Source organism: Tupaia chinensis, unplaced genomic scaffold, assembly GCF_000334495.1.
Source record: "Tupaia chinensis unplaced genomic scaffold, TupChi_1.0 Scaffold000639_1, whole genome shotgun sequence".
Taxonomy (NCBI): domain Eukaryota; kingdom Metazoa; phylum Chordata; class Mammalia; order Scandentia; family Tupaiidae; genus Tupaia; species Tupaia belangeri.
In genome coordinates, this window is record NW_006160160.1 from 2067225 (window position 1) to 2080925 (window position 13701).

Genomic DNA, 13701 nt, shown 5'->3' on the forward strand with positions numbered 1-13701 from the left:
TGTCCCAAAAAAAAAAACCCTCAAAAAAAAAAAAAAAAAAAACAAAAAAAAAAACAAGAAAAGAAATTGTGGGATGGGGTACAGGAACCAGTTCTAAGCCATCTAGGTAACGCTGACACATCCTAGGTTCGAGAACCTTTGTGTTAGATCATTCTCCCCAAGCTGTGATCTCGTCTGTTCAGTATTTATCCCACGTGTTTTTCCCAGGCGTTGAATATCTAGGATTTAGCATTCTGAATACAGGTCAGTATTATTATATTATTAGAAAATAATCGTCTTTCTAATTTTTTTGCTATTTTTTTGTTTATTTGTTTTAGTTTTAGCTTTAGTTTTAGTTTTTGTTTTTTTGCCATAGAGCACATGTGCTCACCAGACAGAAAGAGAGAGAAAAAGTGAAAAACCCACTCCTAGAAGGGATGGCCATGCCACAGTGCCTTCTCTTCCATTCGTCTCTCAGGATTTGGGGCTTGCACATGCAGGCACCTGGCATTATTTTTAAGCTTCACCATTTGGGACTCGGACCATGGTCAGCCATGTGGGAATCCAGTGCCTTAACCACCATGCCAGCTGCTGACCCCACTAAAGTTTTTATTTATTTTTTAAAGAATTGTTTATTTAGGGGACCAGCAGTTAGCATAATGGCTATGTCGCTGGACTCCCATGTAGTTGACCTCGGTTCACGTCCCAGACCTGGTGGCTTAAAACTCTAGCCGGGCGCGTGTGCGTGTGTGCCCAAGATCCCGAGAGGAGAACAGAGGAGAATAGATTGCGGTGTGGCCATCCCCCCTGTGGGATGGTTTCTCATTTTCTGTCTCTCTGTCTCTCTCTGTCTGTCTGGCGAGCGCACACGTCCTATAGTGAAAAACCTCTCAAAAAATTGTTTATTTAACTTCATTTATTATTATCATTACCATTACTATTTTTTAATTTGCTATAGGGCATGGTCTCTCACAAGAGAAAGAGAGAGAGAGGTAAAATGAAAAAGCAACCACCAGGTCTGCAACTGCAGTTGGCCATGCAGGGGTCCAGAACCTTAACTACCATGTCATCTACTGGCCTCGATGTCTTTATATTTAATTTAAAAAAAGTTTTTAAACTTCAATCACTGTGTATCATTATAGCATACTAAATGAATTTTTTCATCATAAATAGACTATGTATTTATTCAGTCAAAGATATTATCATTCATATTACCATCAACAAATAATTTTCCATTTTTGTGTCCCTTACATGTTTTGCTTCTCTCTTTTTGCCCTTGATTCCCTTCCTCTCACCCTCCCCCATGTCCCACCCTCTTCCCGCACTGTCTCCAGCATCACCATTGCTCTCCATACTTTTATACCTTCCATTCTTCCAGTGTCCGCCATAGGGCCAGCAGGCGGCGTGGTGGTTCAGGCGCTGGGCTCCCACATGACCGACTGTGGTTTGAGTCCCAGTGATTTTATTTTTGATTGATGCCCTTTCTAGCTAAGCTCATGGGAACTTCCTTTGTGTTTTTTCTAGCAATATCTGTTCATATTGAAGTACATTCAGTTTGAAGCCTCAATTCATGGACTCTACATAATCTTTCTGCCAGTTTTGTGAAATTCACTTTCCTTAAAGAGTGGAATATACATCTGATTATGCAAAACACCCAGATGCTTTTTGTTTGGTTTGGATTTTATTTGTATTTTTGCCTTTTACAACGTTTAACTTTTCTTGTGAGCCATATCACTTCAACATCATGCTTTCCTGTGTAGGTGGTGTGGATTTATTTATGTTGTGTATTCAAATTTTGGGTGTGCACGTTAAAGTCTAAAAGACAGGCACATCTCTCATATAGAATACTTACACCTCATAACAAAGATTGTACTTCTCCACATATTTGATTTGTACACATTTTAGTAACATGGCTTCATCATTTGATAAAAATATGTTTACCATAACTACAAGTCATATTACACATGTGCAAAACTAACTGCATCTTGCACAAATTCAGATTGTGAAGTCAATACTTAATACCCAGACTTTGTTTATAATTTGCAATATATTGATAAAAGTATAAAATTATCTATATGTCCTTTGTGAAACATAATAGGTTCCCATAACTCTTCTTTAAATTTTACTGCTATAAGTTTTAGATGAATTTTTGTGTACAGTTAAGGAATAAAAATAGTCTTCCCTGAATACGGAGACCTATTGAAAGTATTTGGTCTAGAATACCATTAAATGTATTTATTGAGTGTACCTTCCCTATTAACATTTTCATGCATAAGAGTTCCTGGAAATCACAATTCATTACCAATCCATTATTTTTTAACAAGTTTGGAAATAACTTATTATAACTAAAATATTATTTTTTTACATATAATAGCTAAATACAAATTATCACAACTAAATTGTAAATTATCTTTTAAAAAGTTGATATAAGGGACCAGCAGTTAGCGTAATGGCTGTGTCGCTGGACTCCCACGTAGTCGACCACGGTTCATGTCCTGGACCTGGTGGCTTAAACTCATGCCGGGTGCGTGTGCATGTGTGCCCAAAATCCCGAGAGGAGAATGGAGGAGAAGGGATTGTGGCGTGGCCATCCCCCCCCGGGGGGTGATTTCTCGCTTTCTGTCTCTCTGTCTCTATCTGTCTGGTGAGCGCACGGGGCCTATAGCAAAAACCTCTCCAAAAAAATAAATAAAATAAAAAGTTGATATAAATTTAACATGGTTTTTAGTTTCTAAAATAAAGAGACAATAATATAATAACTAGATATAGTATTCCTAAAGATAACAAATATTACATGAATGATGCTTGTTTCAAAAAATATTAAGGGTTTCTTTTCTTTGTAACAGAGAAAGGCATTCATAATCTTTTTTCAGTCTCTACTATAAATCATAATAATGATTCTGTTTGAAAATTGGATGAAAATAGGCAAAATTTAGGGTACCTGAAACTATTTATGAGAAGATAGCAAACCAAGTATTTTACAGTTATCCATGCCTAATATTTTTTTTTAAGAAAGATTTTTGCTATAAGGCATGTGTGCTTGCTGGAGAGACAAAGATAGACAGAAAGCGAGAAATCACCCCCCCCGGGGGGGATGGTCATGCCGCAGTCCCTTCTCCTCCATTCTCCTCTTGGTATCCTGGGCACGCACGCACACGCGCCCGGCATGAGTTTTAAGTCACCAGGTCCAGAACTCTAACAGAGGTTGACTACATGGGAGTCCAGCGATGTAACCAGTACGCTATCTGCTGGTCCTGTCTAATGAAATTTAAGTGATGTAATGAGGTAGCACTAAGTACATGTTGAGCCCACTCTGTCACGGTGCTGTTCTGTGTGCCTTCAGTACCAAAGCTACCGACAATATTTCTTCAGAGTTTTATTTTTTCATTCCTTCAAAAGTGACAGTTGTTCACCACTAAGCATGCTTTCCAGGTTTGGGGTTTTTGTTATACAGAGGCAAACACACACGCATACACATCTACTCATATATTTTATATATATAAAACACATATATGCTATATACATATCTATATAATATATATTTTTTAAATAAATAATTATGAACGCTTGTTGAATGATTTGTTTTTATTTGGTTTGGTTTGTATTTTCATTTTGTTCCTTTTCATACAGTAAGTTTTTTTTTTCCCTAACTTGCAATATTTCAGACTTAAAATGGCATGGCGTTTTCAGAGGCTCATACAGTTTTTAATTCATAAACTCATTTGGCAGTGAATACCTCCAAGGGCATTCAAGCATATGGATTGAGGTTTTCAAGACTTTTTTTTTTTTCTATACAGAACTAAAGATGATAAATACTTTTAAATCCTTTATCTACCTTGACCATATGGACTTCAATGGATAAATGCTCATTAATTTTCAATATGCATAATTGTTGGAGGGATTCCTAATCTAGTAGGATGAATTCTCATGGATAATCTCCTTTAAGAAGAGTTTTAAAGAATAGAACTTCTAGAACACTTTAGGGTGAAAGCTTCTGAGAAAAACTGCTTGTGTATTTTGTGTGAATATATGTGTAATTTTATAAAAATCCTTTTGTAGTAGATTGATGGAAAAGTGACTCTGGTTTACTACCTTACCTCCAAAAAGTCAGACAGGATTGTTTAAGGAGGGTACACAGAGATTTCTGAAGGTCGATTAATCAACTTTGAGATATACTTTAGCTGTGAGCTACCTGAGATCTATGAGAACATAACGAAATCAGTAAAGAATGATTGAGTTGTCCAGACCATATATAAACAAGTAGATAGATAATTTTGTAAAGTTTTTTTTTTCATTTTATTGAGAGAATTGTTTCGTAGGAAGAGAGACAATAGAATATAATAATGAAAATATGTGCACACTCTCTTTTATGAACTTTTATATTCTCATTCACAGTTCTTCATAAGGATATTGGACCTTGCCGAGCAGCAACAATAACAGGAACACTCTCCAGGATTTCCCTAAATGATGATGAAGAAGAAAAGGGGACAAACCCTGAAGGGCTAAGCTATTCAACATTGCCTGGAAATGTCATTTCTAAAGTCATCATCCAGCAACCCACTGGTCTGCACATGCCCATGAGTATGAATGAGCTGAGCAATCAATGTTTGAAAAAAGAGAACAGTGAATTGCGGAGAACTGTGTACTTATGTACAGATGACAATTTGAGAGGGGCTGATATGGATATAGTCCATCCTCAGGAGAGAATGATGGAAAGTGACTACATTGTGATGCCCAGAAGTTCTGTAAATAACCAACCGTCAATGAAAGAGGAAAGCAAAATGAATATTGGCATGGAAACCTTGCCGCATGAAAGGCTATTGCACTACAAAGTGAATCCGGAATTCAACATGAACCCCCCTGTCATGGACCAGTTCAATATGAACTTAGATCAACATCTCCCACCCCAGGAACATATGCAGAATTTGCCCTTTGAGCCTCGCACAGCTGTAAAGAATTTCATGGCCTCTGAATTGGATGATAATGCAGGACTATCGAGGAGTGAAACTGGATCAACGATATCAATGAGCTCTTTAGAGGTAAGCGATAGAGTCGATCTTTCCTTGGTATTTGAAATATATGGATTGATTCAGTATATAGATGTGTCAGTATATAGATCCATCCACGTGACACTGATATTAGAGGAAAAAACATGATAGTTTTTGAATTAATGCTTCACATAAGACTAATTGGCATGTTGGAATTAATATCTAGACACAGGGTTTTTCATCTAGCGCATAAGAATATTTCTATTCAAGATCATGGTATTTTTTTAAAAGATTCACTGTATTTTAAAAGATAGCTGTCAAGTTCTGTCCCAAATAATATAAGGCACTCATAAAGAAAAACAAACAAATGAACAAACAAAACCAGAAGATCCCCTTATGCTACTTGAATACCAGAGGTTCTTTTGATGGGTAAAGTAGTGTCCAGATGGCATTATAAACTTAAACCGAGATCTGGATTTTTCTATGTAGAAACAAAAAAAAAATTGTAATGTTTCTCTGGGTACTACCATTTCTGACAGTCGATCAATATGGTTCAGTGTAAACGTTTTGCACTTATGGAAAGAAGACCACCAAAACTTTTGGTCTTTAATTGTAAAGTGTCAGAAAATATATAATTGGACCATGAGTCTAAGGTCTAAGGTCCTGACTCTAACCACATGCCATTTGTACTTTATAACATCACCAGATGTTATAAAGACTGCACTACATTAGTGAAGTCTCAGCTTCTTTTCTGCCCATATAGCGAAGTAGAAAGTAGCCAACAAATATTATCATTTTTATTACATGAGAATTCATCAAGGATGATTCAAGGAATACCATGTCTTATTTTCTGCTGACATGTTTGCTTGTTACTGAGTTGGATGTGATTTTTGTATCCTTTACCTTGAACTTTTGCTGTAACTTGCTCTTGGTGTGTACGTTCATCATGTGAAACAATACTTGCATTAGTTTATACATACTTCCAGTTGTTTTAACATGACAGATTGTTGCATAAGACACTATTTCAAACATCACGCATACACACTGTTATTGCTTGCCTGCCCTTTCTACCAGAGTTATGCAGACATCTGTATGTCCTGTGTCCAAAAGTGCCCAGGGCAATTATCCTTTCCTGTCCCCAGAGCCATCCCTTCCACGAGGTCAAAATAAAGACGCATCCTGAGAGATGAAAGAAATGTAGCAAACAGTGTCATTTTAAGGATTGTCCAAGCTGGGTCCAAGAAATTTTAGAACAAAATAGAATCATGGATAGATCTAGAAGAAATCTCCCAATTCTGGATCAACTTCAAACTAAATGGTATTTCTGTGGATAACTAGGTCAGATCATTCATCAGAACCAAGGACAGAAATAGTGAGGCCAGGTGCGCTCCAGAGTAGCTGGAGCTGCCCTCTACACGAGAGCATCCCATCCTTCTGAGTTTGTCGAAGCTTCTCTGTTTATAACGTGCATATCACAGAGACTGACAGGTCGACTACAGTAATCTTCATCTAAGCACAAACTACCAAATGTGTATGCAAAACCACAAAATTTTTGAAAGGATTTTCAGCGAGTGTGCATATAACAACATATCAATGTAAGTAAACATAATGACCATATGGGAATTTTCAATATAAAACAGCTCTTTCAAATGTGCCAAAGAGAGTAAAATGAAATCACATTGAAATATTTTGGTTGTTATAAAAAATGTTTTACACTCAAAAGCCTAAAAAACTTGTTGGGTTTGATATTGTAGAGGTTATGTGTGCTTGAACAATAGACTGCATTTTCCAATACTCCTTTATTCGATTTGTAATTTTTCCTAATTTCTGTATCTTGATTATTTAGTATAAGCATCATATAACTATAATTTTGACAAAAGATCTGCATGTTAATGACTTAAAGATTGTAAGACTTGTACCTTGAAAAGGAAAGAAACTCAGGATTCAGACTGAAGATTCTGTTCCTCATTTTCATGCTTTAAAGGAGTTTAATAGTTAGTAATTGCTTAGGGTGTCCATTTTAGGAGACAGCAGAAAGAGAATATATAGATGTGGAAGTGAATAATAAAAAATTAGCATTTATATAGCATCTTTCATTAGCAGATTCTCAAATCACCTTAAAAACATGAATTAATTAATCTTCACAACACCTCTGTGCAGTGGATAAATTGTTATAATCCTCAAAGTCAAGTCATTTGTTCAAGGTTACAGAGCAAGTGCATAGCAAATCTCAGAGTGGAATCTCTCTGTCCTGATCAATTTTGTATTGTATAGAAGATACAGTAATCACCCTGAGCATGAGCATGAAGGTAACTCTAAAGTTCTTTTTAACCCTTGACAGACATTTGGTCATATGATGATTAAAGACATGAAATGGCTAAAGACCTAATTCGGCAACCACTTACAACTGACAAATTCTGGAGATGGGACTGTGAGAAAGTCAGTGGCATGGATTTCTTTTTGAGCAACCTGTTACATTGTCAAGTAGCATTGTCAGCTGTGCTAGACCTGTCTGCAGGATTGACCCACAAGGAAGATGATATTCTGACAATAAAAGAGGAAATAATATTTACATGGACATAGGGGGTCAACTACAGTCAGGTGGAATCTTGAGTCTTAGGAGATTACATGAAGATGGAAGCGAGTAAATATGTGCGTCCCAAGAGGCCTAAGCAAGAAAGCAATTTGAATCTTTTTTCTCTCTCAGAGTGAGGAAGGGAGATGAAAGCCATGGTCACACCCAGTCTAGGAAACTGGCACAATGGGGGTAGGCTCAGTGCCTTGGGGGTCCTTTCAAGGATATAATATTCATATTAATTCAGGAATTTGCCTCCAGAAGAGTAGGTTTTCACAAAGTGCCAATGTGAGAAGAGATAGAGGAAAAGAAGAGGGCAAGAGCTAACAGTTGTAGCACAGAATGTGAAATTCATGAGGCAAGTACAAGTGAGGAAAAATAGAATTTAGGGAGAAAAGAAAAAAAAAGAAAACCCAGAGACTTGAGTGGGTGAGTGAGCAGAAGAATTTATTTCCATAACCGGGAGGCAACAAAGAAAGAGGGAGGCTCCCCACCCTTTCTGGCAGTGCCTGAAAAAATCTTCAGCCTTCAGGGAAGTTGGTTCAGCTAACCCCCAATTATTGGGTGTAAAAAGTTTAATAAATTCATGAGGTTTCTTGGCATGAGAGCACATCCAGATTTTCTCTGTGCCTGATACCGCCTCGTCTCTTTCTTTCTTGTAATGTGTTATCTTCCTAACTATAGTCATTCCCAGAATGGACTTGTTAAGCATTTCTGAAAATTTTACATTTCGAGTTTCCACAATTAGGAAATAATTGTGACAGTAATATAATACTGTGGAATTTTTCACAACAATGGCTTCAGCCTTAGATGTCCTTTAACGGCTTTTCTTAAGGTTAGGAAGAAGAATATTGGCATCAGCACTTCAGTCACTCACCTTCAATTAATGACCAAAATGTGTTGAGTGTGTGGCGTCTGCAGAGCAAACAAACGATGGAAAAAACCACTAGGATTTTGCAATGGGGCAAGGGCAGGCAAAGATCACAGTTCTCAAGCACTTCTAGACTATGAAATCTTCTTTAAATCTTTTTCTATTTGTTTCTATTTGTTTACTTTATGAAAAAATGTCAATGTATCATTGTAAGAAGACAGGTCAGTATTTGTTTTGAATCACTGGTATTTAACAGTCTGTAGCTGTTACATCTGAATAGTAAACATTTGCTCACTGAAAAGTCTTCCCAACTTATGTGGACATCCTGGGCCTGTTTGGCATGTGATTTAGTCTCTCCCCTTTTTCCTGTAGCAGTCAGAGTCAGTACAGGTTCTTGAATTCCCTCTCAAGGGGGAAAGGCCACTCCAAAATCCCTCTTCCTCCAGGCTGCTCAGGATTCTGGGCACGCACACGTGATTTTCAAGTTGCCAGGTTTGGGACTTGAACCACCAATATGGGAGTCCAGAACCTAACTGCCATGCCACCTGCTGGCCCACTCACTTTAATTCTTATAGAACGTTTTGCTCAAATATAAACACATGAAATGATCTCTGTTTACCTCCTCTTATTTTTTCTTAATAATAAAAGATCCTGATAACTCGTAAAGTCTGATAGTCACTTTGAAATTATTTTATCGAAACCAGAAAGTTTTGCTGCTTCAGCTTTTCTATTTATGCCTAAACTTGGATCTATATATCCAAAAACATTCTCAGAAAAATCTCTCTGAATTTGTAAATGGATGGAAAAAGACACCATTCTAGTCTAAATTTTCATGTGAGATTTCCTCTGGACGTGAATTATAGAGCTCTCAGCATAATGGTTTTTAAAGTTAAAATATTTTGGTGATAATATCACATCACAGACACCTCTTATAGCTGTTGTGAATATCTAATTAGATAATGTACCTGAAAACCCATTGAAACTTGTAAGAAGCACTTCAGATGTAAGGTTATGTTATTATTATGTCATTACCATTATGCCCTGAATTTCTGCAAAGAAGCTTGAATGCTCTCTTAAATCGATATTTGGGATATTAGACAAAATGTTATGACCTCCCTTAAGAACTGGGAGACTGTTGCTAACAGAAACCATTACCAAGCTGACCATGGGCAGAAACAACTTTTTTTTTTTCTTTTTTCTTATGTGGTTCTGGTGAAGGGAAGGTTTGTCCTTCTTTACTGTTTAGGGAATTTTGTGTTTTATACAGACACATGAGCAAAAGTCAGCTGATTAAAAGTCATTTTGATTTTATTACATGGCTATCTTTTTAAATTTTTACCAGAGGGTGTGTGCACCTGCTGACAAGGGATAGAGAGAAAGACAAGGCACTCTCCCATGGGGAATGGTTATGCCACAGTCCCTTCTCCTCCGTCCTTTGGGATTTTGGGCATGCACACACGTGCACATCAAGCCACTGACTCTGGAACCCGAGTGCGCAGTCGACTGTGTGGGACCCGATTGCCTTCACTGCACGACAGGCTGGCCCCACAGCTGTTTTTAATGGAGCTGTTAGCAAGACTTTCTCCTGGCAGTTGGGTTCATTGCTCACCCTGTAATAGAAACTTTTAATGACAGTCATATTGCCATTTATTAGTTAGTGGAATTTATTACTTGCTGTGAATCTTCTAGTGTCTTGTCCAGATTAATTTGCAGTGACACAAACAATGAAGTATTCCCTTTGAGAAATTACTCATTACTCTCCAAGACTTACATATGGAGAAGGGCCTCTGTACACACACTAAGTATTCCTCTGAACGGCTCATCCTTTGGTACATTTTCTCACTCTTAAATCATCCTAAAGAATTGCTCTCTTCTATTAGTGATAAGCTTGCCTTGGTGTAAATTGTCTTGTTTCTACCACCAATATGGGAGTCCAGAACCTAACTGCCATGCCACCTGCTGGCCCACTCACTTTAATTCTTATAGAACGTTTTGCTCAAATATAAACACATGAAATGATCTCTGTTTACCTCCTCTTATTTTTTCTTAATAATAAAAGATCCTGATAACTCGTAAAGTCTGATAGTCACTTTGAAATTATTTTATCGAAACCAGAAAGTTTTGCTGCTTCAGCTTTTCTATTTATGCCTAAACTTGGATCTATATATCCAAAAACATTCTCAGAAAAATCTCTCTGAATTTGTAAATGGATGGAAAAAGACACCATTCTAGTCTAAATTTTCATGTGAGATTTCCTCTGGACGTGAATTATAGAGCTCTCAGCATAATGGTTTTTAAAGTTAAAATATTTTGGTGATAATATCACATCACAGACACCTCTTATAGCTGTTGTGAATATCTAATTAGATAATGTACCTGAAAACCCATTGAAACTTGTAAGAAGCACTTCAGATGTAAGGTTATGTTATTATTATGTCATTACCATTATGCCCTGAATTTCTGCAAAGAAGCTTGAATGCTCTCTTAAATCGATATTTGGGATATTAGACAAAATGTTATGACCTCCCTTAAGAACTGGGAGACTGTTGCTAACAGAAACCATTACCAAGCTGACCATGGGCAGAAACAACTTTTTTTTTTTCTTTTTTCTTATGTGGTTCTGGTGAAGGGAAGGTTTGTCCTTCTTTACTGTTTAGGGAATTTTGTGTTTTATACAGACACATGAGCAAAAGTCAGCTGATTAAAAGTCATTTTGATTTTATTACATGGCTATCTTTTTAAATTTTTACCAGAGGGTGTGTGCACCTGCTGACAAGGGATAGAGAGAAAGACAAGGCACTCTCCCATGGGGAATGGTTATGCCACAGTCCCTTCTCCTCCGTCCTTTGGGATTTTGGGCATGCACACACGTGCACATCAAGCCACTGACTCTGGAACCCGAGTGCGCAGTCGACTGTGTGGGACCCGATTGCCTTCACTGCACGACAGGCTGGCCCCACAGCTGTTTTTAATGGAGCTGTTAGCAAGACTTTCTCCTGGCAGTTGGGTTCATTGCTCACCCTGTAATAGAAACTTTTAATGACAGTCATATTGCCATTTATTAGTTAGTGGAATTTATTACTTGCTGTGAATCTTCTAGTGTCTTGTCCAGATTAATTTGCAGTGACACAAACAATGAAGTATTCCCTTTGAGAAATTACTCATTACTCTCCAAGACTTACATATGGAGAAGGGCCTCTGTACACACACTAAGTATTCCTCTGAACGGCTCATCCTTTGGTACATTTTCTCACTCTTAAATCATCCTAAAGAATTGCTCTCTTCTATTAGTGATAAGCTTGCCTTGGTGTAAATTGTCTTGTTTCTCTTGGCTGTCAGTTGATCTATTTATAATGGGGTGTGTATGTGTGTGTGTGTGTGTGTGTGTGTGGTTCACCTGCTTATCCAAACTCTCTCAGTAAAACAAAAACAAAACGTCACATTATTTGGTTGCCAGAGTGCAACTCCTTCGATAGTTCATCAGTAATTTTGTGAATATCTCCTGTTATGCCACACCCTCTGGTAGATACAGGGAATATAAAAGTAATCCTGCCCCCACGAAGAACAAACTCTACTGGGGAGACAAAAATCACTCATTGTACAAATAAATCATGCAAAACAGTTTGCCGTACTAAGAAATAACCATGAAATGTGAGGGAGAGTCTTCAGATAAAATGGATAGAAAGCGTTTGGAAGTGCTGGACAGAGTAAGAAATACAGTTGACAAGGAACATGGTTTGCAAAGAGCTGGACAGTGTGGAAATATTTCAGGCAAAAGAAAATGCAGAGCAGAGGTCCTCAGGCAGGAAAGAGCTTGGCGTTTTCTCATATTTTCAGAAGACCTCTGTGGTAAGGGGAGAGCTCATTCAGAAAAGGAATAGGAAAAAGAGACCAGATTTTGCAGAGCCTTCAAAAGCAATAGAAGTAAATGAGACAATTACATTAGCGATTGTTCTGATCATTCTTCTGTCCATTTATCCATCCATCCATGTATCCATCCATACATCTCCCCATTTATCCACACATCCATCACTTTGATAATTAAGAAAAGAAAGGATGAGGAGCCAGTGGCTGTAAGGAGATAGGGTGGAGCAGAAAGCTGGAAGGCCAGCGAGGAGATTACTAAAGTAATCCAGACAGGAGGTGAGAGTGCCTCGAATGCAGAAGTGAAAGTGGAGATGCAAAGGAGTGGCCAGATCAAGGCGTGTTTCAGAGATACCACAGCACACGCTGGTGGCTGTAACGTAGAGGGGCAGGAGCAGAAAGGAATGAAAGGTAACTCCTAAGTCTCTGGCTTGACCAAATAAATGTACACCATTTTCTATAACAGGGAAGACATGAAGAAAGGAAGGATGTTGGCATTTTAAAGATGGTATTTAAAATCGCGAGAATGAATAGTGTTATCCAGTAGAGAATGTATGAGAAAGAAGAGAACTCAGGAACTCAACATTTAGAAGAAAGGAAATTAAAAGCCAACGCAGGAGACTTGAGAAAGAGCTGTAGCACATAAAAAGGAGAAAGAAAGCTGAGAGATGATAAGTGTTTAATAAGGTCGGGGTTGCCTTTGAAGAGCTTCTGAGAGTCCAGTAAAATGAGGACAGAAAACTGACCTTGAAATATGGCCACAGGCAGTTCATCAGAAGCCTTTGACAAGAATTTTAATGGATTGTTGGGACCAGAATACGAGTTAGGGTGAATTCTAAGTAGATTGGGAAGAGGAATCAGAATAGAAGAAACATCCGCAGTGACAAAAAACATCATTTGTATCAAGTTATTTGGGAAATTGAGGATGAATGGGCAGAAGTATTTATATCTTCACAAAATATTTCAACATTACCCTGATTTATCTTGTATTTACATACAGATTTTTTAAAAATTATGATAGTGCGTGTGCACACACACGAGAGAGAGTACACACTTGGAAAGGTCTCGTCATGCTGCGGTTTCCTTTCCCCACCCTCAGGTTCGTCGAGATCCTGGGCGGCCACAGACTGTGCCCCTGTGCTTTCAGGCTGACCTGAGGATCCATACCTGCAGTGTCCATATGGCTTCCAGCCTTGCTGGAACTGAAGTTACCACTGTGCCACAGTGTCTGGGTCACACTTTTTAAAACTAGCCTATCAGAAAAATCATTATGGCTTGATCACTTTTCTTAGTTAATTCTCATTTTAAAAACATAAAACCATCATTCTTAATCACTCTCATACCTTCTAGTAGCATTCGAGAGAGCTCAGAGGACCTTGGAATAAAAAATAGAAGTCAGTCATGGTTTCAACAAACTTCAAAAG

The 13701-nt window shown here is 37.8% G+C and overlaps 1 protein-coding gene across 1 annotated transcript in view; it reads left to right on the forward strand.

Moving 5' to 3' along the window:
* ADGRB3 (adhesion G protein-coupled receptor B3) overlaps positions 1–13701 on the forward strand; it is an 841452-nt gene that overhangs the window by 804038 nt on the left and 23713 nt on the right. Inside the window, exon 29 of the mRNA XM_006159627.3 lies at positions 4375–5018. Coding sequence (XP_006159689.1) covers positions 4375–5018 — 644 coding nt within the window. The remainder of the gene's footprint in view (positions 1–4374; positions 5019–13701) is intronic.